General features: G+C 43.7%; 1 protein-coding gene across 5 annotated transcripts; it reads left to right on the plus strand.

Annotated features, from left to right (window-relative positions):
- Positions 1 to 25728, plus strand: LOC308143372 (dystrobrevin beta-like). 5 transcript variants are annotated; one of them, XM_080514149.1, is made up of 23 exons: positions 1 to 178; positions 5477 to 5615; positions 6918 to 6987; positions 10083 to 10162; positions 10427 to 10507; positions 11261 to 11474; positions 11633 to 11718; positions 12330 to 12484; positions 12671 to 12770; positions 12867 to 13033; positions 13499 to 13623; positions 15208 to 15279; positions 15735 to 15812; positions 16671 to 16755; positions 16878 to 16957; positions 17640 to 17753; positions 19994 to 20090; positions 20932 to 20952; positions 21128 to 21281; positions 22029 to 22118; positions 22261 to 22308; positions 22765 to 22794; positions 23489 to 25728. In XM_080514149.1, exons 4-22 carry the CDS (start codon positions 10084 to 10086, stop codon positions 22767 to 22769), a joined length of 1851 nt encoding a protein of 616 aa, XP_080370275.1. In that variant the 5' UTR covers positions 1 to 178; positions 5477 to 5615; positions 6918 to 6987; position 10083; the 3' UTR covers positions 22770 to 22794; positions 23489 to 25728. The 5 variants fall into 5 exon arrangements, with proteins under 5 accessions (XP_080370275.1, XP_080370271.1, XP_080370273.1 ...); XM_080514145.1 differs by having other exon boundaries at positions 2 to 178; positions 22762 to 22794; XM_080514147.1 differs by having other exon boundaries at positions 2 to 178; positions 5509 to 5615; positions 22762 to 22794.
- The last annotated feature ends 1759 nt before the right edge of the window (positions 25729 to 27487 follow it).

The following is a 27487-nucleotide window of genomic DNA, read 5'->3' on the forward strand; positions in this document are numbered from 1 at the left end:
GCAGGAGGAGGAGGGGGGTGGGGGGGACGACGGTGTTATTCTAAGAGGAGAGAGAGAGAGAAAAAAAAAAGGAGTTTTCGTGTGAAGCCGGAGCCGCACGTTTCTGTGTTGATGTCGATTTTTTTTTTTTTTTTTTTTGGACACGAATACCTGCCGAGAGGAGCCCCGGTGAGTCCCGGTGAGTCCCGGCCCGCCACACACCGAGGGGTTACCCGGGGGGGGGTGGTTTATGCGCTTTCAGGCGGGCTTCTTTAAAACGTGAATAGTTGCGGAACTTTGTTCCCCCAAAGCGCTTTTCATTCAGGAGGAACAAGGTGAACATGGAGTTAAACTTTTTTCTTTTCTGCAAACATGGCCGCTCAGATGTCACTCAGCTTCCCCGAGGAGCAGAACCGGAGCAGAACCCCCTGGATTACCGTGTTTATAAACCGACTTTTAAAATAAACAAAAGTTCACAGGGGGTGGTGGGTGGATGTTTTGAGAGGCTTCTCTCGTTTTCGTGTGTCTAATAACGGTGTGTTTACCCTCTGGCCGCCGGAAGGTTTAGGTCAAGCCCACTTTTCAAATCAAAACTATCATTGGCGTCCACCTCGGCGGGAGGAACCAGACTGCTTTCAAAAAGCTGGCATTTCTTACTCCACCGGGCGTTTCGCCAACAACTCTGGCTCCACTTTGAATAGTTTTTCACTTCACTACAACTCCAAATGTCCGTTGTAAAATCCGGCTCGCATCGAGGACGCGATTAAAGCCTGGCGGCTTGTATAAAGTGTATTATGAGCATTTAAAGTGCAACACGATGGATGGAAACAGATGTAGTAGTAGTGAGGCAGGGGGATGCCAGTGTTGGAGGTGCCGTATCAACCCTGAGCTACAAGGGAAATCATTCAGTAAATCGTAATAGCCTGTAATGAGTCATTTAATAAGTCGTTTCATTTGACGTGGGGGCTCACGTGAAATGATTTATCACACCACAGCCTGTCAAAAGCTGTTATCTTGAGAAGGGCCCAGAGGAGAATGACTGCACCTATTTCCGCCCCCTAGGCTTATTTCCTTAATAATAATTTTAGGGTGAATGCCGGGCTTCCTAATACTCTTCACATTATGAGATGTAATCGTTAATAACTGTTGGAAGGACCTGCAGGCCATGAACACTGCTCCTGTTGAAACATCCGTAAGTCTTATAATATAACCTGCTACCGTCTTCACTGTTATACTTGGGATTTTAAACTAAAGTATTTTACATTTGGAAATAGTGCAGTGCACTGATAATAGGAAATGTGTGGGTTTTGATAGAATCATTTGACGATTCGTCTTCCACTGTCGTTCTTTTAGAGAAAGGGGGATTTACCGGTCCGACCTCTTCACCCCGAGTCTGCATAAAGCTGATACGGAGTGATGGATGGATGCAGCACTGACCCGGTCGTTTCACTTCACTGCTACGTTTATCAAGCTTTAGATAAAGTGGATAAGGTGATGCTTCCTGAGGAGCTGCTGACTGGAAGGGGGAAAAAAGGAATTAGCCACTCGTTATAGTGATACTGAGACAGGGAAGTGTGGGGGGAGGGTCACTGGTTTGATTCCTCGACGTTTGACCACTGCAGGTTCCGCAGGTTGTGGGAGGGAAAGGTCATCCTGAAGGTTTGGGGCCCCGAGACAAAAGTGCAGAAGGAAGGAGGGATGTGAAAACTCCTGAAACTAAAGTGACCAGCCTGCTTTAAAGGACTAAGGAAACGCAGAGAGACGCACGAACACAAGCTCTCCTCTGGGCAATTTAGGAGTGGAACCAGTTATCTGGAACCAACGTGTTGTGACATTCAGCCCCGAGGCCACCTTTTTAGTTGGCTCGTGGGCGTGTGTCATGCAGTTTAACTTGAGGAGTCGGTGTTTTGTTTACACCTCCAGCGGGACAAAATGACCTAAGGGGATACAAGCCATCCCACTTTTCCCGGCATTCATTAGCCGACAGACGAGAATCGGATTCACAAAGAGGCCATAGAGTTGCAACACGCTCAAACGTTTGGTCGAGTTTTTTGGAGTTTTCTCCACATCAGCTCCTACTTCTTGTAAACGTTTCCTCTCGTCGTCTCGCGGAGACATTTGAGGAGCTGTTGATTTCCAGCGGCGTTGATCTGCCTCCGCTGTGGGTGGGGACGATAATAGCAATGAGGGCGAAGCCCGTGATTACACATCTCTGGTTTATATAATTTCTCAGGGAATTAAATTACAGTGAAATCCAAGCGTTCCCCCATTTTGCATGCGGGAACGGTCGGGTTCCCCCGCAGCTCTTGAGCTCTTCCTGTTTGTCGCGTTTTGACGCGTCTCGAGGCCAACGCACGAAATAACTGATCTGTTGTCAGTTGCTGCTTCAACAAAAGGTTCACTGGAAACCTTTTTTTTTTTTTTTTTTAACTTTCTTTCTCACTGTGTTCATTACATAAATACTTCCTATATTTTTCTCCCTCTTTTATACGGGCTCATTTGAAGACATTACCGTCTGCAATATCGGCCGGTTTATCTATGGAGAGCTTATGTCTCACTTTCTCTCACTGTTTCGAGCGTTTCCTCGATCATGTGAGCACGTTTGCTGTGTTCGTTGTGGTTTCATCGCAGTAATTGACACAAGTTTCACTTCCTGTTTCTCTTGCTTTTCTTCTCTCTTGCCCTCTCACTGGTTTTACCATCTCGGCTTGTTTCCCCTCTGCTTCCTTAACACATTTGTAATTCTCTTGTTTCTTCTTATTCTGACTGCAGGTAAGAAGTACAAATATACTTTGTCACTCAGTTAGAGTTTTTAGATATAAACATATCTTGCTGGTTTGCTAGTTTGACAACTTGTTCTCGATGTGGGTTTTTTTTATGTAGGAAGTAAGGATACAGATACTTATCTGTACTTTTTAGTTCTTATATCCTTGAAACAGGTTGGTTACTTTCAGTTTTACGTTTATTTGCATTTGAGGAGTTGTGGATATGCTCAGTTCAACGGAATATCAGATAACTAGAACATTCCCGCTGGAAATGGTAATGTAACCAGGTGATATCTGCACCAGCAAACCTGTATCTGCATCACATTGGTTTAAAAGAAAAGAAAAGAAAAGAAATAGGAGATGGTGTAGGGTGCAGTTAGGAACTTTGATCCTTGAAAGATGAAATTCTGACTGGTTTTAAAAAAGTGACCGAAGTTGAGACTTTCCTCTTGCTGTGATATGTCTGATGGAAGGGATGATATACCCCCCCCCCTCTTTTTCCATCTCTTTATTATGCTATTATAAGACCAGTTGCTTCCTCGATGTTCTTTCAATCACCGGTAAACAAAACACTTGAATGGCAGGACTGCCGTAGCTCATGTGAAAAAGAGTGAAACATCTGTCACATCCTGCTAAATAGCTGATATGAGCTTGATCTTCATGCAAAAACCTGCAACCGTCATTTGTCAGCTTTCTGAAATGGAGCCAATTTTATTGCCTTTACATGACAATCACCTCTAAAACTGCTTGTTTTCACGCAAGTATCAGTTTTACCTTCCAGTTATTCCACTTTTTCTTTTGGAAAATATTATGAAGGGGCATAAATATCAATAAAAGTTGTGCTTTTTTTTTTTTTTTTTTTGCCGGATTGTTTGCCTCCTCTTCATTCCTTCCTCTCCCACTGTCGGACCACCCTACAGCTTTGTGGGTGTTCCACCCATTGAACGACATTACATTTCAGATTACGGTCTTTATTTGTGGACTTGACATTCCTCACAATTGCACCTTGGTGTAAAAGTGACTTGAGTGTAACTCTGACATCAGGAGGCATGTCGTGTATTCATGAGAACGTGTGTGTTCAGTACAGGGGATTGAAGTGGGGCCGTGCTGCTTCAGGTACAAGAGAGGCAATGAAATATGATCCGTAAAGGTCAGTTTGAGTCACAGACCTTCGAGGTTTCAGGCTTTTGAGGCACCCCCGACACATCAGAGTGTCTAAAATGATTCGACCGGCTCCGTACCGAATGTGCGTTTTTATCGTTTCCTGGGTTTTGTCGCCACAGGATTTATTTTCGTCGTCTGTACTCGGCCTGGTAAGGACCCATAACAGCAACTCCGCATGTTTGCAGGACAGAATCTGGCCAGTCAGGCCTCCAAGACAGACCAGCGGCCCGCCGGCTTTTGGTCTTTTTAAACGTGTAATCGGAGACGTGTCGCTTCTGTTTTTACCTGCCCGGCGACAACTCCGGGGTTGTGCCGGGTCAGACAGAGTGTCTCTGTGTCTCTGCAGGGATCGAAGGTCAGGAGTCAAACCGATTCAAGAAGCAAGAAGGCATTTCAGCTTTTCAGTTTGACCTGCTTGTACTGTATCTGGTGCAGCTGGGGGGGGGAAAAAGTGTGTTTTTATAGCATGTCGGGCCAAAAAAAAGAGAAATAATTCAATCAGTTCATTTATCAGCTTGGGATATGTACAAATATTATTTGTATGGTTATATTGTGGCATCTGTCCCTGTTATTTTCATATTTTGGTGATGTACGGTCTCCCATGTAGAATATTATGTCTCTTACTTGTGCTCCTCAGTTCTGTAGTCATGCAATCTTGTAGCCGATTGCTGATTTGTGATTTAATTTCCTTTTAATAACAGCTGAATAACCTTCGCTTTAAAGGATAATTCACATCTTTTGTACCGTGATTCAACGGTTGTTTGGCCTCCATTATGGTCTAAATGTCTCAGAGTACCACACAATCTTGACATCATAATAATTACCTCCAATTGAAGAAAGAAATTTCATATTTGTGAGTTCTTGCAATTGTCCAACATTTTTTTCATAACTGCATGCGTTATCTGTGAGAGCATTACTGCACTGCAGCAGATTGTGTGACAGTCAGTCGAGTGGAGGGGAAACTATTTTACATTTGTTCCCACAACGTGGTAAAACACAAGCAGAATTCCTCTCCCGATGGTTTTTCAATCGCCCAGCGACTAATAACCAGTTGCATTTTGAAGTTAAACGGAAGAAAAGAACTAAAAACATACACGCCCTGTCGGAATCACCACAGCAAACAATTATGACTAATATGACTACCGTAATTCTTTAGGGGGCAATTGCAGTTTTTTTTTTTCCAGCTGAAATCTCTGCGTCTTTCATGAAAAATTTTCATTTTTTTGCGAATAATGCTCCACAGTCCCCTGTCAGTTTTTAAAATGCTTTTAGAAAATAAGTGCCACACCCTCAGAGGGAGTAAGGGAAGAAGCCTTACCTGCCTGGGTGTGACAGTGGACCGTGTTTTTTTTTGGGGATAAGTGAACCTTGTGTGTATTTTAGCTACGTCAGTGTCGAAAGTCGCAGCTCACACCACTGTACATTTATCATGTAACACACACACACACACAGACACACACACTGCTCGGGTCCTGTCAGGGCAGACAGTGAGCATAGCGAGCAGCTGCAATCAGTAATGTGGTCATGTGGCGTGTGTGTGTGTGTGTGTGTGTGTGTGTGGTGTCCAGGGGGTGGTAAACACCCTCTTACTCCTCTTTAGTGCCCCCTTCGCCTGCCTGACGCCCGTTTCTGTGTCTGAGTCGTCCTGCTGCTTCTTCTGACCGGCTCAGCGGGTCTTCCATCGGTCGATTCAACCTCACGACGAAGGTGAGTCCAGTTCAGCTGTGGATTCAGGCCGAGAGGCCGTTTGGGTTGTTGTGCGTGAGACAGGTGTGTATGAGAGAGAGAGAGAGAGAGAGTGTGTGTGTCTGAGGTTTGTTTGAAGAAGATTTGGACGGCATGTGTGTCACCGCTGGTCTGATCAGACACTGAGCTCCGTGTGTGTGTGTGTGTGTGTGTGTGTGTGGCTGACAATGAACAGGTGCAGTTGTCGGCGCTGATGTGACACCCACACACTCCACCTTTTATAAACTTTACTCTAAAAAAGAAAAATCAATTAAACCCAGCAATTGCTTATACTTTGGCTCGTCTACACTGGCATTATAGTGCTTTTAATCAGTCCAGAGATGAAATCTTTCTTGGCAGTGAAGCTCTGTTACGGTTATTTTAAAATAGCTTTGCACCGTGGAGGGAGCTATATTGGGGAGCACTGGCTCGGGAAGTAGAGTCCTGCTAAGTTTTCCCGTAGACTGCGTTACGTGACACACAGCTGAACGACTTCTGCAGCTTAGATGGCCGTCACACTGACCTGAGTGGTCAATTTCACTAATTCAAATCAAAAAGGACATAGACACAAGACATTTCAAAGTGTCCAACAAGCTCTGAGGAGAAACTCATTCATCCGCTCTCACGTTGTCGTTTGGTAGCAAACGTGTTACGACCGACTAAATTGCTGTTACTGAAATTCTGGTTCAACATGAGTAATATTCGTAGTGAAAGACAACTTTCTAATACTATAAATGTGATCGAAACTCCTATACAAACTTAACAAAATGTCCCCCAGTTCAAGCCCGGGATGCTTTCTGAGCTGACTTTTCATGTTCTCCCTGTGCATCCCTGGGTTTTTCTTCAGGTTCTGCGGTTTCCGCCTGATCTACGCATGGAGTGTACGCCACTTTTCTTGTCTAGCTATTATAGAAACATCAGCATTCTACATTAAGCGATTCAAACAACCACGAGTAGATCGGGAACAGAGGATCCGAGGAACAATTCTTTCAGATTTCTGTCCCCAGATCTGTAGGGTTATAGAGGGATCTCACAAAATCCTATAAAACCTCATAAATGTAACTATTCAATTATTAAAAGCAGCCGAATAGATGCGAATGAGCATGTGTGCCGCTTTAAATAGTCTGTATTGATGTAGGAGAGTATGTAACCTGCAGGGTGTGTTTTAATGCATTTTCGATGTGACCGTCGTGGACCCCCACAAAAAGCCTCACGCAGTATTTGTCTGTAGGCTGAAGCTTCTTTTCAAACGGCCTCTCTCCTCTTTTCATGCCTCTCTGCTAGACGTCTTTTATCGAAGCTCCCCTGTGCTGTGTGACCCCCCCACCACCCCCCCACCCCCAGACCCTGAGAGGTATGACCACACACACACACACACTACAGTCTCATTTCCACCGTACAAAAAGTGCAAGGGTGGACCGGTATGGTTCAGAGAGTGTGTCTGTGTGTGAGTGTGTGTGCGTGTATTTAGATGAGTGCGTGTGCTCTTTGTTTCCGTGAAGCTCAGCAAATGCCAGCCACCATCAAACACCCCGGTGCACAAGTGTGCGTCGCCACCCACAGCAACCGCAGCGAAAGCGGCGCACATCCAGTCAGCTGTGGAAACGGCACGGCTGCACAAGACGCCACCGTTTCCACTGAGGGCACACGGTTCAGCCGTACGGGTGTTTGCTGTGATCTCACGTGTTTTGTTTTGCAAACGAGTTTGAGCTCTTCAATAACAATCCGTCGTGTGTTTCGTCGTCTGAGACGGCATCGGTTTTCTCATCACTTTGTAACGTTCACATCATTTATGCTTGTAGAATGAAATGAAAAGGAAATGAAAAGTCTGAAGCTGTTGGGCAAGAAGGAATGATTTTGATGTGGGAAAAGGAAAAACGATGCTCGATCTCGATCTCGATCACGTTTCCTCCGACACGGACAAAATTTCCACAATCTAAAAGCACAAAAGCTGCACTCGTCGTGGTTTCAGCCATCGTTTCCTGCGCCAGGTGAGGTTTCAGTCAGGCTGCTGTTCACCAATGCAAAGTCTTGTCTTAAAGTTTGTTTGACATTGACGGCAACGCGCATAACAAGTGAGGACTTGTTTCCTATGAGTGGTCTCAGGGCTTTAACTCAGCGATGTGAAAGTCTTGGGGGGGGGGGGTGATTGTGGTGCGTCTAATTATATTTGTGATGCTTTAAAGCTTCCAGAGTTAAAACGGGGAGCGAATCTCAGTCAGCAAATCTTCCTGTGTGTCAGTTTAACACATAGAGACAGACACAGACAGACAGGGCGTAGTTATCACCAAGGCCAGGCTGCAAATAACAATTTACTCACCGCGGGAGTTCAACGTGGTCATGTGTGAACTGGGTGAGACGCTTTTTTTTTTTTGCCTCCTATATGTGTCCAGTCCAGGAAGCTTGACAGTGAGGTCATCAACTCGCAGCAACAAACCTAACATATGAAAGTTTACAGGATACAGAACGTCGATCACGGAAAACCTCAGGGGAAGAAGATTTCTTGTAGAAAATGTTTGTTACTTTCCAGGTTGAACTTTTCTCTCGCTTTGCAGCGATATACTGTATATTAAGTGAGCGTCAGATGACCGATGTCGGATCCGTTGCATTTAGTGAAACAGAAATTAGTTGAGTGTGTGTGCACGCATGCGTGTGTGTGGTGTGTATACAAGCGTGTCCATGTGTGTATGTGTGTATATATGCATATGTGTGTGTGTGTCTGTGAGTGTGACTGAATCGAGGAATCCCTCTTTTGTCCCGATGAAGCGTGAAGTCTCCTGGGAAGCTTTCAAATCCCCTCTGGAATGTGTGTGTGTGTGTGTGTGTGTGTGTGTGTGTGTGTGTGTGTGTGTGTGTGTGTGTGTGTGTTGGGGGTCGGCTTGTCACCACATTTATATAAGGAATGCAAATATTTGCGTGTGTGTGTGTGTGTGTGTGTGTGTGTGTGTGTGTGTGTGTGTGTGTGTGTGTGTGTGTGTGTGTGTGTGTGTGTGTGTGTGTGTGTGTGTGTGTGTGTGTGTGTGTGTGCGTGTGTGCGTGTGTGCGTGTGTAGTGTAACTGTTACCTTGGTAACGAACAACCTCTACTGTAGTGAGTAGTGTGTGACCTGACAGTACAGGTTTCTTTCTTTCTTTCTTTCTTTCTTTCTTTCTTTCTTTCTTTCTTTCTTTCTTTCTTTCTTTCTTTCTTCTCTACGTCTCTCTACCCCTCTCTCCCTCCCTCCCTCCGCCCCTCCTCTCTCTGTACCCTTGTTAAATTGTCTGCAGTCCAGAGCCCCTCGGATCAGATTTCATCAGCTGCTCTCATTAATGTGTTTATTTACTCAGCGCTCAGCTCATCCTCTGGTGGCCCTGAGCCGGCTGGTGTGTCGGAGCGACTGGGTGTGTCACACTGACTCTGTGTGTAAAAATAAAGCTGCACTTGTTTTGTCCAATGAAATTTTCTGGGTTGGTTTTTTTTTGGTAGATTGAGTCACTTGTTACACTCCTCTATAACTGACCGCTGAATTTTAGTCACCATTTCAAACACTGAAAGCTCGCAGCCGGTAGTGGATGTAAGATTTAAGAAAAAATGCGTGTTGATAGTGTGTCTCGTCTTTATTTCTTAATACTATAGTTTCGCTCATGAGTGTAATTTGTAATATGTAATTTGTAAGCACAAGATTGATTGTTGCAGAAGGTAAAACCTGTAATAGACATTCCAACTGTGTAGAAACAAACAAAAAAATCAATAAAAAATTATAGTAATGATTTCTGTTTATTCAGAGCTGAATTTGAATTTCCATTCTGCAGACACAAGCCTCCAGGTGTGATACTCATCAGAACTCATCAGGAATAATATCACTCATTTTCATGGCTCATCATGGTGTGATCGTGATGCAAAACTTTGACAACGATGTTCAGACAATCTCCCCAGTGAGATATTCACAGTGTTTTATGTAATGTACGTATGGTGCACATAATTATCTCAACTTCCTGCTGCTGGTCAGTGTGTGTTGTGACACAAACAGTGATAGTGCTACATACGCTATATACATTCCTCTGTGTGAATTTTATTTGTATAAACTATGCAGATGTATATTTTTAATCAGTTCTGAACATGTGTTTTAAATGGTCATTTTGCTGCTTTTTTTTAAATTATTTTTTAACCTCTGAAAAGACGTATCAGTTTTGTTTTCATTTTATTTTAATAATGTCTCCCAATATAATATCTGATGCCTTTATCCTTCTTGAATTTACTGTACGATTGTCTTTGTATTTTCTGGTTATCACCGAGCTTCATCAAAAGTTGATTTTCACAATGTTTCCCGTGGAAAAAAAACAAACGTACTCCCGTTTTTTAATTGAGTTGACGTAAACACACCCTTCAGATTTTGTGCTTTATCCTTTGTAAAAAAAAAAAAAAAGCTTCTCCGGCTCATCTGGTGTTACTCTGATGTGTTCTGTGCAGGATGGTGATGGAAGAGGGAGGCCAGAGAGACAGAGGGGGGGCGGCGCCACTGGACGGGAGGCAGATCTTCACCGAGCTCGGTGAAGTGACCTTGACACCTGATTTAAGCCTCACGCAGCCTCCGCCTCATGACTTATGTTTCTGCTAATCTCACTCGTCTCTTGTGACCTTTTAAACAGCAACAGGAACTTTAAAAAAAAATAAAATCTGCTTTATAATCTCAATTGGACCGTGTTCCACTGAATCACCGAATGTTTTATTACGTAAAGGCCTGAGATGTTCCTCCCACAGGAATCAGAGTTTCTGAATGTTGTCTTCTTCTTCTTCTTCTTCTTCTTCAACAGCGGAGCAAAACTTTGACAGCATCTGTCTGTCTACGTATCGAACAGCCTGCAAGCTCAGATTCATACAGAAGAGATGCAACCGTGAGTCAATATATTGACACTGTGCTTTGAGTTTGTCGTAAATCTGTTGTTCAGTAATACCTTTGCTCACGAACACAACTTTACATTATTTTATACTAAAACGAGACTCGGCGGGGTGAATTCAGGGCAAAGTGAGCCCCGCGTTCTCTTTCTGAACTGCTGAGTGAGCTGAAACGAGCTGAAACTAGCCGAGGCTGGCGCGAATCTTGACTTCCGATTGTGGAAAGGAAAGGAAAGTTAAATCAGGAGCGTGGTCGAGACGCAGCTGTTTCTGCTAAAACACCCCTGGATGGTTATTTAAGAGGAACGGTTGTGACTCTACCGTGCCAACGTCAACTGTTGAGATAACTTTACTGAGCGCCCTGGAACCAATGCACACTGCTCGGCATGCGACTGAGGAGCGCAGCACTCGCAGTATTTGCAGCTGACATTGACTGTCAGTGACCAGCGGTGCAGCCTCACGTCAACTCTTTCACCAGTTGAGCAGCCATTCCTTCTCAGAGCTTCCCTGTTTTCTGCCCTCCGTAGCTGTGGAAGAGCTGAAACCTTCATATTTTCATGAATCAAAATCGATGCGAAATCTTTGTGACTTGTTTGCTCTATTAGCCATTAAATCACACCACTCTCTGTAATCCTCTGTAAGTTAAATAGGAGAGGAGCTTGTTTCTCATGTCTTGACTGTCATTTCATAGCCGCGGAGCGTCGCACCGAGCGAAGACACAGTGACAGCTTTTGAAAAATGATTCCCCGCAGTGCACCTGATCGACATATACAACGTGATCGAGGCGGTGCGAGACGCTGGCCTGAACGCGGTCGAGCTGAACGCCGGCATCACGGTGACCAGGCTGGAAAACCTGGTGTCCTCCTTATTCAACCAGCTCGGCAAACGCCTGCCCACCACGCACACCATCGCCCCGCAGGACAGCACCGCCCTGCTGGTGGAGTTCATACTGGCCGCTATCGACAGGTATCCCGTTTCATTTCAGTAGAGCAAGCTGCCACTTGATAGGACTTTTTTTGTTTTGTTTTTGTTCAACCATTAGAAACGTCCACAAAAAGACCTCTAAAATATGACATAACATTCAGTGTGCAGCAGTGAAATGTGTGTGTGTGTCTGTGTTGCAGTGAACCCGATGGACGTCTGTCGGTTCTCTCCGTTAAGGCCATGCTGGCGACGCTCTGTGGAGGGAAGCTCGTGGATAAACTTCGCTGTGAGTTCCAATCAGTCTTCACGAAGAGATTATTGATTATTTAACTCACCTTTCGCCTACCTATTGGCTATAAAATGGAATTGGACATTATGTTCTGTCTTGTTACCTCAACATCCACCGATCAGATTTCCAGGGTCAGAGGTCAAAGTCAATATGACCTTTTTGTGCCCGATGAGAACAATTACTCCTATTTACGACATACAAAACAATGATATGTAATTAGTTTTAATTGCTGCAGGTCTAGTTCCTGCTGTAGAAGTGATATTAAATATAATTACTACACATACTGGTAGTAAAACTTTACCATAACTTGGTTATACAAGTTTGGGTGCGTTTAGCCATATTTATATGAATAAAATGTTTTGCAATGGTCTGATCCTTTTGATACTCGCTCTACTATGGAGACATAATGATGCTGCATATGTGCCACCTTGTGGAAAACATGTGTCAGTACAGCTGTTTGGTCACGCTGACTTCACTGCAGCTTGTAAAGGAAAAATGCCGTCGTCAATAAGGTTCCTTGTTGAATTATATTGTCAAGCAAATCTAAATAAATCTAAATAATGCAAAGCCCCAATAACTCAGCTATGTTGTTTTGTGTGTGTGTCCAGATGTGTTTTCTCAGGTATCAGACTCCACCGGTGGGTTGGTACAGTCCAAGTTTGACAGCTTTCTGAGGGAGGCTCTCAAGCTGCCCACTGCTCTGCATGAGGGCCCATCATTTGGCTATACACCCACTTTAGCACGCTCCTGCTTCCCGCAGCAGGTACACACACACACACACACACACACACACACACACACACACACCTCTTCGATCACACGGCCATTAAACAGACTCGTGTCCCACCCCCGAATGATCTGCCTTCATCCGTTCTCCTGCAAAAAACACGGGAGTCATTGTGTGACGACTTGTGTTTCTGTGTTTTTCTCTGTTGCTGCTGTCGCGTAGAAGAGAGTGATGCTCAACATGTTCCTGGACATGGTGTCTGATCCTCCCCAGTGTCTGGTCTGGCTGCCTCTGATGCACCGCCTGGCTAATGTGGAACACGGTATACACACACACGCGCACACACACACACGCGCGCGCGCGCGCGCGACAGCCGTCTGCTCGTCGTGTGACAGACTCTGCCCTCCCCTCTCCACAGTCTACCACCCGGTGTCGTGCTCCTACTGTCGTGGCAACGGGATGACGGGCTTCCGCTACCGCTGCCTCCGTTGCCGTGGTTACCAGCTCTGCCAGAACTGCTTCTGGCGCGGCAACGCCAGTGGCTCTCATAGCAACCAGCATCAGATGAAGGAGCACTCATCCTGGGTGAGTCACTGTGTGGTTACTCATTCATTGCACCAGTGGGGGGGAGTGGGGGGGGGGGGGGGGGGGGGTCTCGCTCATGCGTATGGCCTTCTCTCTTTGGGAGGACTGCTGTGAATTTGGGATACGAACACATTTGCAGTCAGAAAATCACAGGACATGACACCTTGTCCGTAAAGGCCTTTTTGTTTTCACTCATCTCAAACAGGTTTTATTTAAAAATCCCACCATATATTTGCACAATATTTCAGAACGGAATTCCAAATGAAAATCAAATCTATCGCTTGATGACTCCAAAAAGGCAACAAGCTAATTCCAGTTATATTCCACAAGACGTCACTTCATTAGTCATTTTAACGTACGGAGTTCCGAGGAGCAGATCTGTCAGAATCTGTAAGGCTGCCCTCGCCTCTCGCCATCTGATCAACACAATGATCACCACATTTCCTGATCCTTGTGTGTTTGTAGAAGTCACCGGCGTCAAAGCTGGGCCGGGCCCTCAGCAGGACTCTGGGCTGCGTGTCGTCCAGGGAGCCCCCCCACCCCGTCTACCCAGAGGAGCCTGAGAGGACCCTGAACCTGGCCAACATAGTGTACGGCCCCGCCACACACACACGCTCACACGCACGCTCACACACACACACACACACACACACACACACACACACACACACACACACACACACACACACACACACACACACACACACACACACACATATATTTGATATTAGAGCTGTGCTGTTGAAAACTCTTTTTTTTGCTTTAAGCATTTAAGTCTTTTTTTAATGGAAAAATATTAAACATTTTATTTTATTTTTATTTATTTTATTTTATTTTATTTTTATTTTTATTAATTTTTTTTCAATTATATTTAATTAAATTTTATTCTATTCTATTCATCACTAAAAAAAATTTTTTTTAGCCCATATATACAAACAAGTACAAATGATTTGTTAATTTCTGCTTGCATGTGCCTGGATTTTGTTCATTATTATTTGCTGACATTGAAACAAGTTGGACCGTGTCACACTATGTTTAATGCTTGAGTTATTCTGCACTGATATTTGTTCACAATGTTTTGCCGTATGCATCTTGCTCTCTCTCTCTCTACATCTCTGAGGTGATGATAGCAGGCTGCACAATGAGTTGTTGGTTGAAATTGTTAAATAACCCGTTTGAGTATAATGGATACCGACAGTAAATGCTGAGATTGAAAAACATAAAAACAATAAATGCTTTTAACAAAACGGAAACAATGATGTACCAAATAAACTACACGTAAAATGCAGAAAGGCATGTCTATAAACATTGTTTTCAACGTGATTATGAAGTCAAAGTAAATTTTCTGAATACTACATGTCCATTATGCCTCTTGGTTACAATGCATTTATATATATAAAGTCAATCGAAGGTCAGTGAAATCATTAATGTGCAGCAGAGCAAAACATTAATCAACAGAAGTCAAATTAGATGTTAATGTTAACCAATGAAATATAAATGTAACCATGTTTATAACAGCACATTGCTGTTGCTTTGTTATCACTGTTGTCCAGAAAGTACAGATAACACGAAATAAACTAAAAGTACCTCCTCTACACGCTCGGTGGCTCCGCCCCCTTTGAGTTGTTTGATTTTCCAAACTGCTGCAGACCGGGTCGTTACAGACCTGCAGGCGTTCGCCTCATAATCAGGCCAACAGACAACAGACCCAACTTATCCCGGATGTGAGTACACTTTCAACACTGCTGAGTCGTATTGAGTTTGTTTGTTTTTTTAAACATTTTTACGAATATCTTTGGTGTACTTTTTGTTAATTTTCCGGTATTTCCCTTCCCTCTAGCGATCTTTGGCCTGTCTGTGTTTGCTCAGACCATTACGATTCACTGTTGCATGAATGCACTCGAAAGCACGTGAGAGCGTGTGAGTGTAAGTATGTGTGTTTGCTGCTGGCCGGCCTTTGTGTTCATATGAACTCATTCACTTTGTGGTTCGTTTTATGTGTTGAAGTTGTCAACAGCACTGAGCTAATATCAAATATACACGCGTGTGTGTGTGTGTGTGTGTGTGTGTGTGTGTGTGTGTGTGTGTGTGTGTGTGTGTGTGTGTGTGTGTGTGTGTGTGTGTGTGTGTGTGTGTGTGTGTGTGTGTGTGTGTGTGTGTGTGTGTGTCTGCAGCCCTGCAAGACCTATTGGGAGCCCCAGTGAGACCATGTTGATGTCTCCACCACCGCCCGAATCCTCCAAGAGGTAAAAAAAAACTAAAGAGAAAATTAAACTGAAATAATCTAAGAGCCAATTTACTTATGGGACTTTAGTATTCCAACATTTCAACCAGTGCAGAGTGTTTAAATAATGAATGATGTCTCTTTTTGTAGATGAACTCTGCATACACTTCAGACCAACTATTGATCGATTGGTTTTTCATCATATTTATATAAAAACTGAAGTCCAACTCCACGAGCATTTCTTACCTTTATTTGACTTATTCAAACTGATTTCAATGTTCTTGAAATGCAAACATGTGAAACCAAATGTTGGGTTGTTGGATATTGACTATTGGAAGTGAGTGCTTGCTGGTTAGCGAATTAGTTTTCGACCATTTAAGATCCTGCAGTTGGAGCTGAACGCGACATGTCGAAATCCACATCGACTGAGGGTTTGTTGATAACGACCCTTCGCCTTGTGTCTTTCTGTCCGTGCAGTGTGGCGGCGGCTCAGCGGATGAACGAGGAGCACGCTCTGATCGCAGCCTATGTGAACCGGCTCCAGAGCAGCCCACGGTGAGAGAGGAGGAGGAGGAGGAGGAGGAGGAGGAGGAGGAGGAGCATTTACATTATGGAATCAGTGAGGGAGGAAAGGAGGAGAGCAAAGTGCAGCACTGTTAAATTTTAGTGGATCTCGTGTTTAATCTCGGCTTTATGGTGATTTTTTACGAGCTGAGCTATCACACTTAACAGTCTTACTTTCACTTTTCATAAGGTAAATGTATAAAATAATTTCCAGCTAATAAAGTCCTGAAAAGATATATTGTCTAGCATCTCGCTCTATTTCAACAGAGTATGGGTCTTATTAATTTTAACAGCTGTTTGGTTCTAATTTCACTTATACGACGGAGCGGAAAAGCTCTTTTTGTGTTCGTGTCTGGGTTGATATGGGAACAACTGGAACAACTGGAACAACTCCCAACAGAAGATTATTTATTCTTGCATCAATTAACTTTTTTCTTCTTCTATGCATATTGTAATATCTTGTACCACTGTATAAACGGCCCACTGTGGTGTTTTTAACCAACACCTGGCTCTTGGATAAATGAACATTTCACCCATAGTGACTGGTTGATAAAATAATTTTTATATGGTTATTTATTATTTAACACTAATCGCTTCCTGCTGCACATTATAGTCTGCATTGTTTTCCAGTTACTCTATATACTACCAGTCTTTTCTACTATTGCTATCTGGAGAACAGCTATGAACACTTAAATCACCTGGAAATTTGAGTTTGTAAAGAAAAAACTGATTGATTGGATTTCATGAGAACAGCGTACAGCGGGTTATAGCTCTGAAGCTATGCTAACATGTTGACTCGTCACTCGGCGCCGCAGGGAGTCAGAGGCTGATTTTTCTCGCGTGTTTCAGTGTGGACAGTCCCAGCAGGCAGGACGAAGAGCACAAGTTGATTGCGCGCTACACCTCACGACTGGCCGAGACCGACGGCTCCGGGGTGAGTTCAGCACATCTCTTTAGCGCGTTTCACTGCCAAAAACAAAGGTCTTTTTAAAATGAGAAATGGGTCAAATTTCACCACGAGCTAAAAAAAAGAAATAAATGTTTGTGTTTGTTCAGGTGATTCCCACCCGCAGCATCAACTTCGATGTCAACAAACAGAAGAGGGAGCTCATCGCTCAGCTGGAGTGTAAAAACAGGTACGGATGAATAGAAAGCCCTTGAAAAAGTTTCATCGTCCGTTTGAGAGAAAAAACTCTGGTCGGACTTTGACGTAATGGAGAAGTTGGTCAAGCACGTCGGTGTCCAAAACCTTCAACGTTTGACATGGTGACATGATAGAATCCAAATCTTCATGCGATTCTTCCTGTGAGTTTCCTGCCTGTGAGCATGAGCTGCTTTTCACCCTTTCATCACCACTGTGAACATTTCTAATTGTGCTTCAACAATAAATGTATCATCCAGAAAATGAAGCAGGGACGTTACCCGAACGCCCTTCTGAAGCTCTGAATGATCTTGAATTATGTTTCTAAAACTTTAATCCTTAAAGTTGTATTTTTTTTTTTTTTTTTTAATAACTGAGGTCTCAGAATAATAAGATTTCGCCCTATTGTATTATCATGAAACCTATTATTATGCCAGAACTAAAGTTTTAACAACTATGTACCCATAAGTAGTTTAGGACTTTAAAAATAAAAGTTTTATGTAATTCATCAAAACTTTATAGTCTGATTATAATTGCAGCTATTTTTTTTATATCAAAAAACAACCCCTAAAAATAGAAGATGGACTTTCCCAAAGATTTCCTCACAGCCCTGCAGAAGTGTTTGTTCTCGTCTCGTCTCCTCACCGTCTGACGCCTCGTTTCCCCCCCCCCCCCAGAGAGATCCTGGCAGAGATCAAGCGTCTCCGTGCAGAGCACGACGCGGCGTGCCAGCTCAGCCCGGACCGAAGCACCACCAATCCCACCCTGCTGGCCGAACTCCGCCTGCTCAGGTAAACTCCCGACGCCACCGTGACAGAAGTGGGACCCTGCTGTCCATATGTCCACACTGCAACCATCAATAGGGGTTTTTTTTTTTATCCAGGACTTTATGAGTCAGGAAAGATGGAGAGGCCTCTCCGTCTGGTCTGTGTTTTTTGTTTTTGTTTTCGTTTCGTGCACAGCGTCCGTCAGAATTGGCGGGAAATTTGCTGCGTGGCTCTGCGGCACAGAGGGAGAGTTCTTTACGGCAGATGGCTTTGACAGATGGTGAATTAACGAAAAAGCCAAAGTAGGAATAACTTGCGACATGTTTATGCTTTTCAGTAAACACAAAAAATAAGCTTTTTTTTTTTTTTTTTTTTTTTTTTTTACTGTGCTCATGATTTAAACTAATAGCTTACAGCTCATGAGGAATGGGGTAGATCATATTTTACATCTGAACTTTGCGATCTTTGAAGACATCGTCTATTTCAGATGTTTCGATGCTTCTAACATTTTTTTTAATTTCAAATAAATGTTTTAGTTTTGACTTATATAAAAGTCTGGAAACACACCTCAGCACTTGTTTGTACGCATCTCGGTCAGTCATCTGTATTTATTTATTTTTATTAATTAATTTAACAATAAAACATCCACCACGTTCATCAAAGTAACCAAAATGTAATAGATATTGTCATCATAAATCTCAGGATGACGATCAAAAAAGGTATAAGATATAAAAAAAGATATATCTCTGTGATTTGTATTTGTAATATGCGACATCTCGTCTGTATTTCTGCAGCTGGTGTAGAAATACAGAACGCTAAATATCATCCAGCTCATGAGTTCCTTTTCTTGTAATGATTTTCCAGCTTTGTGCCTCAGTATGTTTAATTGTGTTGGATTATGAATAGAAACAGATTGCAGTGATGTGCATGAATCCATATTTCATATACGGCGAAAGACAGACAATATGTACATTTTTGAAAAAGGAATCATCTCAACATTTAGAATCTGGTTCCTCAACACATGCCGGGAGCGACGGGCCTCTGGTCGTTCCCAGTAAAGCTGCCGGTGTGACTTTTTCCAGAGAAATGCCCTAAATGATCCCGATAAATTGGCCACTTGGAAGTTTTCTTGTGATCTGGCTGCTGCAGCTTTGTTCCAGGATTATAATGCCGCTAAGCTGGATTCACTGTATGAGTCAAGACTCATGTTTTAGTTGTTTAGTCACTCATTCATCAGGCTGCATGAAGGGGAGCCAGGAGGGGACGACCAGAGGTTCGCTCCTGCTTTAAAGTCCAATCCAGACCACATAGTGTTTGGAGAAAACATTATAAACACCGCCGTGTGTTTATATTCTTATGGACACTGACTCTTAAGTCTCTGCGCGTTGGACTGTGGCCAAAGACTTGCCAATACGCAGCATTTTATCAGTATTGGGTACATGAGAGTTTTCTTGTTTGTATCAATTTTTCTTGGTTTCGGTGTTTTGTTTGTTTCGCGTTCTTGTTCTCACTCGTCCTTTTTAAGCGTCGCGCTCACTTGAGTTCCGAACCCGTCGTTTGCCAGTAATCCACGTCTACACCTAATCATGGTGTCCAGTTAATTTTTTTTTTTCAAGCTCTCCATCGCGCTTCAGCGGCTTTCAGGATGGACCCTGTGCTCAGAAACATCAGCATTTTGTGTGGTGTGTGTTGCAGTGAAGCAGTGTTTCCTCCCTTCTATGTGGTACCAAACACAGGTTCGAGTGTGAATAATTCTCTGTGCCTGCCTCCACAGTCTGGTACGTTTTGGTTAACGATTTGGCAAACTTTCTGCAAAAAAATCACACAAAAAAAAACCCCAGTGAAAAAATTGGCTATTAAAAGCAGATGGGATTTTGGTGAAGATGAGGTCATGTACACAGAAATGACGTCAAAACGTGGAAAGATGTGGGAATCGTGTGCGATTCGGCGAACCGTATCTGCAAAAATCATTAAAAAAAACCAAACTGGCTCATCAAAGTAGATGGGATTTTGGTGAAAAACACAAAATGGAGGGGAAATGAGTCGGCAGCCAGCAGCACACACACACATAATTATATCACAATTATTTTAGTCAGATTTCCGACCAATCATTGTTTCGTTTCGTCCTGTCTGTGATCACACCAGCGGAGGCTGCTCCCAGGTTTAGTCTCCAGTGGGTCCCGGTCCCGGGTGTCACTTTGTTCCCGCCGCGGTGTCGCAGTGACGGCGTTTTTTTTTTTCTCGCTTGGGGCTGTGTGTTGCAGACAGAGGAAAGACGAACTGGAGCAGAGGATGTCGTCTCTGCAGGAGAGCAGGAGGGAGCTGATGGTGCAGCTGGAAGGACTGATGAAGCTGCTCAAGGTGACACACACGCACGTGTGCACGTGCACGTGGAATTAAGACTGGAGCATGTTGTGCTGTCACACACTAGAGGGCAAAGTTTTCCTTCTCTCCCCCCCCCTTCTTCTTGCTTTTCTCCCTGTTTCTGCCACTGCAGTGACAAAGCCTCACGTTTCCACTCTGCTCCTTCTCCCTCCTTTGCAGTGTCGTGCGAGTTACTTTTAAGCAAATCCTCGACCGTTAATGAAAAGGAGCCCACTTGCTTGAGAACGCGACGCCTGTGGGTTCTCTCCCGGCTCCCTCCAGTTAATCTCATTAATATGCAAATAGCAGCCTCATAGTGGAGCGGCGGTGAACACTCTTGTGAGTCAGGCTAACATCTCACTCCCTCGTTAAGTTCCCCCGAGGTCACGTCTTTTAAAATGAAGGAGATATTCTGTATTAGGGAACAAATATTTTTTATGAACTAACAAACCAGCGGCTGATAGGAACTACCAACAAGCTAAAGCAACATGGCGATGGAAGGATTTCATGTTTGGTTATGTTCAGGATTGATGAGGCTCTTCTCCAGTAAACAGATGTTTAGTGAAATAGTAGCATAGCGGCTCTGAATTTTTCAAAATCCCGCTAATTGAGATTAATGCAACGTTAACTGTTTCACCGCAGCCCTGCATCTTTTCCAATAATCCGTAACTAACTTATTAACAATCATGCATGACTCCCTGCATCATTGACAACACCGCTCCTTCGTGATTCCACTTTTTTCCCCCCGCTCCGACTGTGTCTGACCTCCTCTTTTCCTCCCTTCTTTTCTCCTCTCCTCCGCCGTTTGTTTCCGGCTGCCAATGTTGTGGCGCTGTAGGATGAGGAACAGCGGCAGGCAGTAAGTCCGACTTAAGTTTTGGAGCGACGATGGCGGGGACACGCTGCAACTTTTTGCTCGGCGGCGCCAGACTGCCGGCTGTCCCCCCTCTTTTTTTTAAAGTACGATTCCGATTCGGAATCACCCCAGTTTACCAGCGGGTTATTACAGCGTTGTATGTGGCTGCGTCTCGCAGGCGCAGGCGGCCGGCTCCTCTCACGCCTCCCCGCCGCGACCGAGCCCGTCCACCGTCCGGTCCGTGGGCGCCGGCTCTCCCCACGCTCACATGTACCAGCCCCAGGACTCCCTCGCCGGGGTCGGTGGAGACGTGCAGGAGGCCTTCGCTCAAGGTGGGACAGAGATCTATGTAAAGAAGCTTCACTGTCGTTTGTTGGAATAACATTAGAGGGCTTTTCTTTTCTTTATTTAAAGATGAACCTGTGTGTTTTAACCACAAAAAACTATAGAAACTCTTTGTTTCTCAGAAATACAAAAAGCATCTTTTCAACAGTTTTACATTAAAGAGAAGTTGAACCGGTTCGTCCGAAGAACAGTTCCACTTTATTTCAAATGATGACATCATAGAAGAGTTCGTCCATCTGCTCTTTGTTTGGTAAATTAAAAAAAAAAAACCGTCATATGGAAATAGTTTTTAACACAAACGTTCAAGCTTCAACTCTTAAAAAAAAACATTATCTGTGTTAATCCCCATCCCAGCTGTTTATTACATGTATTTATTAAATATTTGCTCGGCCACGCTCACAAACAGTTTTTCTTGTCTGGCGTTTTCAGGTAGTTTCACCTTATTAATAAATCATGACGCACCGTTAAAACGTTCAGATTGTAATATAAACCACAGGACGGAAACACATTTTAAGGACAACACTGCTATAAAGAAAGTACATTTACCACACTTTCTCTTCTCTTTGCTCTTATGATCTTATTCTAGATTAAGTCAATCTAAAAGATGTGTGTGGGACAGTAGCTACTCTGAGACAAGCGATGCTTTTTTTTTTTTGCCCACATTCAACTTGTATGAAGGGTGAACTTTGCGCTATTTTTGAATAAAAACACTGTTTTGTTTTCCCCGCCTCCAGGTCCTAGAAGAAACCTGAGGAACGACCTCCTGGTAGCGGCGGACTCCATCACCAACACCGTGTCTTCGCTGGTCAAAGAGCTTCACTCTGGTACTTTGAGACACGTCTGTCTCCGTCACCTGTTTCCTTCGGTGTCCTCGTATTGAGACGCCGCGTTTTTGTGAGAATCGTGAAGCTTAACGGCCAACGCTTAAGTTAAAATAAAAAAGGAAACTCTCCTTTCTGATCACAGATGACGGCCGAGAGGAGGAAGAGAGACTCCTGAATGGAAAAGACAGAGGTAAGTTATTCTCTGAACTGTTTTAAGGCTTCAGACGGTCGTGAGCATGACGAACACGCCGTCTCATTAGCCCTGCTTTATGGACCCCCCCCCCCCCGCTGAGGGGGACACGGTGAAACTTCCTGGTCTGCTCGGCCCGAACGCTCATTAGAACACCGACTTACAGCACTAATCCGTCGGACCACTGAACTGACGGGCGGGCGAGCAGAAACCAGACCCGCGCTTTAACACAGTTAGGTCTGGACTTTAAATAAAATTACAGCGTTGGGCTCTCACAGCAGAGTTTGTCTATTTATGGCTCCTCTGCCAAGTCCAGATTTGTTTAACGTTTCAATACTAAAAGCTTTCCTGGTTCTTATTACAGTTTTCTGGCAGAACGCGGTCGCACTTGTTTCAGCTTCAGACTGCGGCGCTCGGCGCTGACGACTGAATATACTCTCTGTCTCTGTTTAGCAGGTTAAACTGGTGGCAGGATAAACAAATACAGTGAGTACTTGCATGTGTGCATGTGCATTCTTTAATTAAATGACCGTGGTGAAACTTTGTTTTTGACCTGAAAATGAATCTTTGAGTTGTGATTTAGAGATGATTTGATGACAAACCAGTGTCTATGGCTTGTAATGTCTTGACGTTGTAGATATTTATATATTATTCTTATTGTTATTGTTATTGTTATTGTTATTATCATTATTATTATTAATAAATATCAGACTATAAGTTTGTGTCTTTTTGGTAACAATATTAGATCACGTTACATTTTGCTTGTACAAATGTTCTTTACGGATAGTTTTTTTGGTGACTTGCAGTCTTTATGTACAAGTGGATCGATAAAAAGTCTTAAAATGAGGTTTAAGGTGGTGTCTTGCTCTGCAAGGCATTACTTGCTGTAGAACAGAAAAAAAAACCTAGTATTTTATATTCCCCAGAGCAATGCAGCAATGTGCACGTGGATGTGGACGACCCAAATGCAAACTCAGACGAGGCTGCGAAGACAAAAAGCGATTTTTAATGATGACGTAGCCACTAAAATTGTAACATAAACCAGAGTTAAAAACTTCAAACCGAAGCGACCACGGGTCGGCTAAACAGGTCGCCAGGCAGGAGTCACATGAAGTAAACAGACAAGGATGCATGAGCAGGCGAAAATTTGACCCTTTTTATTTTTTTTTTCCCTCCTCAGGCAGACTGAAGTTTCATTGAGGCCAAAGAAGATCGAACCTGCTGAGATTAGAATGTCTTCTCATATTCAACGTTTAGCCACTGGGGGAGTTTAGCTCCTCTGCCAATCAACCAATCACGATGCTGGACACCAAATGACCGCCGGGTCCCTACTGATGTATAGCTGTGATTCTCTGTGTGTCTCGTCACTGTGGTTTGACTTTAGTTGTGATTTGATCGTGCATAGCTAAACAAGGAATATCAATCCTACTGATTTGTACTGTAGCATGAGTGTGCGTGCGTGTGTGTGTGTGTGTGCGCGCGTGTGTGTGTGTGCACGCATTTCTGAGGTGCAAGATGGTCGAGCAAGTGAGAGAGGAGATAAAGAAAAGTGGGTTGAGTGAAGGTTAAAAGAACCAGAGAGTTGGAGGATCCAGAGGGAGATAAAGAACGTTTTGTGGAAGGAAAAAGAGCAAAAAACAAAACAAAAGAAAGTCAGAAAGACGAGCTGTAAAGTTTTAAGTTTCGGCACTGTGTGCTCTGTATTTATTGCTTTGATTTGATTTTAGGCATTTACTCACTCTGTTTCAGTGTGTGTGTGTGTGTGGTCAGGCCCTGCTGAGACAATAAGCTTTAATGGGACATTTACTCCTGTGGAGCCCCGAGGCGGTGCAGAGCCGAGCCTTCAGGTCCCGGCGTCGGGGTCCCAAACCCACCGACTGCGCCGTGAAGATGGACGGCGTGTCGTCACGTCCTCCGCGATCCCACAGGCTGTTGTCGCAAATAAGATCTTTGAAGCTTCACTTTTGGATCCGCCGCGTCGTCCGTCTTCATTTACGGTCTGGGACGAGGGTTGGTGCTGGTAAGACGGCAGCTCAGGATGTCCAGGCCTTCACGCGTCCCGGTACTGCAGTGGGACAGTGAGAGAGGAGGTATCTGATTACTGTGTGTGTGTGTGTGTGTGTGTGTGTGTGAGAGAGTGAGAGGATATAAACCCACTGGCCTCAACTGGGGTCAGTTAAGCAAAGAGAGGCAAAGCTGGAAATATTAAAGGTATTTTAAGGGTCAGCGTTACAATGCAGTTGTATACATTTGTCAGTTTGTTCCTAAGCTGTGGGGGAAGACCCCTTTTTAAATCTCAAGACGAGTCTTTGGCTGTGTTCACATGTGAGCGGTTTCCCGGTTCGGACCCAGACGGACTAAGGAGTCATATCTTAGTCGAGGCTTCTCTGCATTTCCACCAGCATTGGACTGTAATATGTAAATGAAACGCTTGCGTGGCGATCAGCTGTGCATTGCTGCCTCCGCTGAGACGTTTGACTCGCAGTCGGTTAAACGACGAGACGTCCCCCACGCGGTGACTGACGCCAACCTGACCTGAAGAGTTTGTAAGCGCTTGAAGCCACAAAGAAGAGGCAACAACAGAGGAGCGTTATTACTGCCGTCAAGTAGGCAAATCGTTGAAAAAAAGATTAAAATCAAATAAGTGGGAGGCCATAAGGTTTCATTAACAGAAGTTAAAAAAAAAAAATGGACACAGAATGTCACAAAATGGTCTAAATGTGTTGATTTGGTAGGTTTTAATGCGTCGAGAGGTTCTCTGAAGAATTTTACATTCATGTAGCCGGAGGGGAACTGCTCATCATCATCATCAATGTATGAAGAAACAATCAGTTGATGTGGGGAACGCTCACTGTGTAACTGGACGTTTCTTTTTTTTTTTCATTTTGAATTATTATTTAATCAAAGATATATGAACATGTGATTTAAAGTGTGTGTTTCTTGTAGTTTGGTTGAAGTAATCGTTCAAGAGACGTTTTAATAACACCTGCTTAATGCCTGCTTCAGGGCAAACAAACTTTGAATCAGAGGTAAAAAACCAACCTGTTGTTTCTATCAAAGTTGTTTTTTTTTTCATTGCTTTCCACACATTTCTATTAGCAGTGTGGGTTTTTTCTTTTTCAGACACAATCTCTTCTCACAAGACGCTCGTTGTACATTTACTTTACTTGGTTTTCCCTCTGCATCACTTGATTGACTGATCACGTCCTGGATTATCGTCTCTCCGGTCTGCTGAGCAACTGACTGACTGTGCGAGTGATTTGATGAATGATTGATCTCGTGTTTCCGGTGTGGATGTCTTTAAGTGGGTCTCGACACGACGCTGTAATCACCTTCAGCTCTGAAACCTGCCAGTGCTGACGATTGTGAGAGAAACGTGTGGATCTGTGATTTATCTGCAATAAATAATATTTAACATCACCCTCTGAGCTGTGTGTGTCTTTGAATCCCCCTTCCCCGGAGAACCTCATCATTTTATCCTCTCCTGCAAAAGGCAAATTCCATCGAATAAATCAGTGAAACAAGCTGTAACACACTGTTCTTTATTCCTGGAGAGGGATCCATTTGTAAAATTCCTTCACTTCCCTCATCTGGAGTTCAGATTTCCTGAATCTTGTCAAGTTGCATCAACTTCAATTATGGTGTGTGAGATATAAATGATTTACATGATAATGGTTTGGGCGCAGCAGTGAAACGAAGGCTGGTCGTCTATTTTGAGAAGCGATAACCTACTGGCCTAAAAAAAACCTTCCCACTTTTGGAATTTTAGGACGGAAAACTACTGAAAATGTCACCTACATACAAGTACATGTTAAAAAAGTAGCCAAGTCGATAAAGATGCATCTGGTTGTGCTCAAGATGAGGGAAATTAAATACTTCATATTACTCAGGAAAGCACAAAAAGCCCTAATTACTACTTATTTACAATGCGGAATTTTGCCACTTCCACTCCTGCTGTTCATTCCTCTTGTGTGAGCATGATACATGCAAAGCAGTGTGAGTCGGAGTAAGAAAACAGAAATAAATACACAACACGCACTTGAGTCCAAGGTTTTCCCGCCGTACCAGTGAAATCCCGGTCACTTCCTAAGTTACGGGAACGTGAGGGGCTTGACGATGGAGAAAATCAAGATTTTTTTATTCCAAAATGAAGTTGAGCGACACGCCGACTGAAGTACACGTTTGAACTTCGGTTGGTGATTTAGTGTCCTGATTAGCATGAACGAGCAGCTCCCACTTTTCCCATGAGCCTCCGTCAGAGGTCGTGACTCCGCAGTTGTGATTGTATGGGTGGGTATTCAAGGTGGGGGTGGAGGCTGTGGGCTGAATGAAGCTCATTGAGCCTGTCTGTTGTCGATGACCTCACTGCCCGCTATAAATAACCGCTCCTCTTATAGCCGCACGCAGTCCACCCGGGGCAGTTATGACCCCCCCCCCACCCGGGGCAGTAAAAAATGATCGGTGCACCTTTTTCCTCTGAGAGGTCAAACGGAGTTTAACCTTCTCTTCCTGAGACAAAACCTTCTCCACGACTGTTAAAGCACAATGCATTCTGGGTTTGCTTTTAGATAAATCATCACCAACTTCCAGGGAAACATCTGTTGATTCAAGCTCATTGAATGTTGATTAAGATAATTGTTCGGGAGCTTTTTTTCACCGTCACCTCTCCGACAACAACCTGTAATGAAAGGTTTCAGTCTGGGTTTTCGTCCTCGCCATAGAAACAGCACTCATCAACGTCACCGATGGCGTCCCGGATGGAGCCGACTGGACAGCTGTCCATCCTCCTCCTCCTCCTCCTTGTAATATTCTATGCCGCTGCTTTGCAGATGACACCCGATTCCCCTCCACCCATTTTAAAATATCATCTTAAAACCTAACTTTTCAAAAACAAAAAAAACCTTTCACAATTACTTTTACTGATTTTAACTGTGTTTTAACATGTGCATTGCCTTTGGTGTCCTGAAATATGTTTTGTTTAAACATTTCCTATATATTCAAATGGGAATAAATTCAGCATTATGCACTTAAAATGTTCTTTTAATGCCAGGCAAGGCTCATTATCAGTCTTGCCATATCCTATTTAATATAGAAAAAAGGGAAAACAACTGTATCATGTATAAAGGAGGTTGTCGGAAAAAGAAATAATGTTTTTGGTTTCACAGTGCCAGCATCACAT

Source organism: Blennius ocellaris (genome assembly GCF_963422515.1).
Source record: "Blennius ocellaris genome assembly, chromosome: 18".
In the NCBI taxonomy this organism is placed as follows: Eukaryota; Metazoa; Chordata; class Actinopteri; order Blenniiformes; family Blenniidae; genus Blennius; species Blennius ocellaris.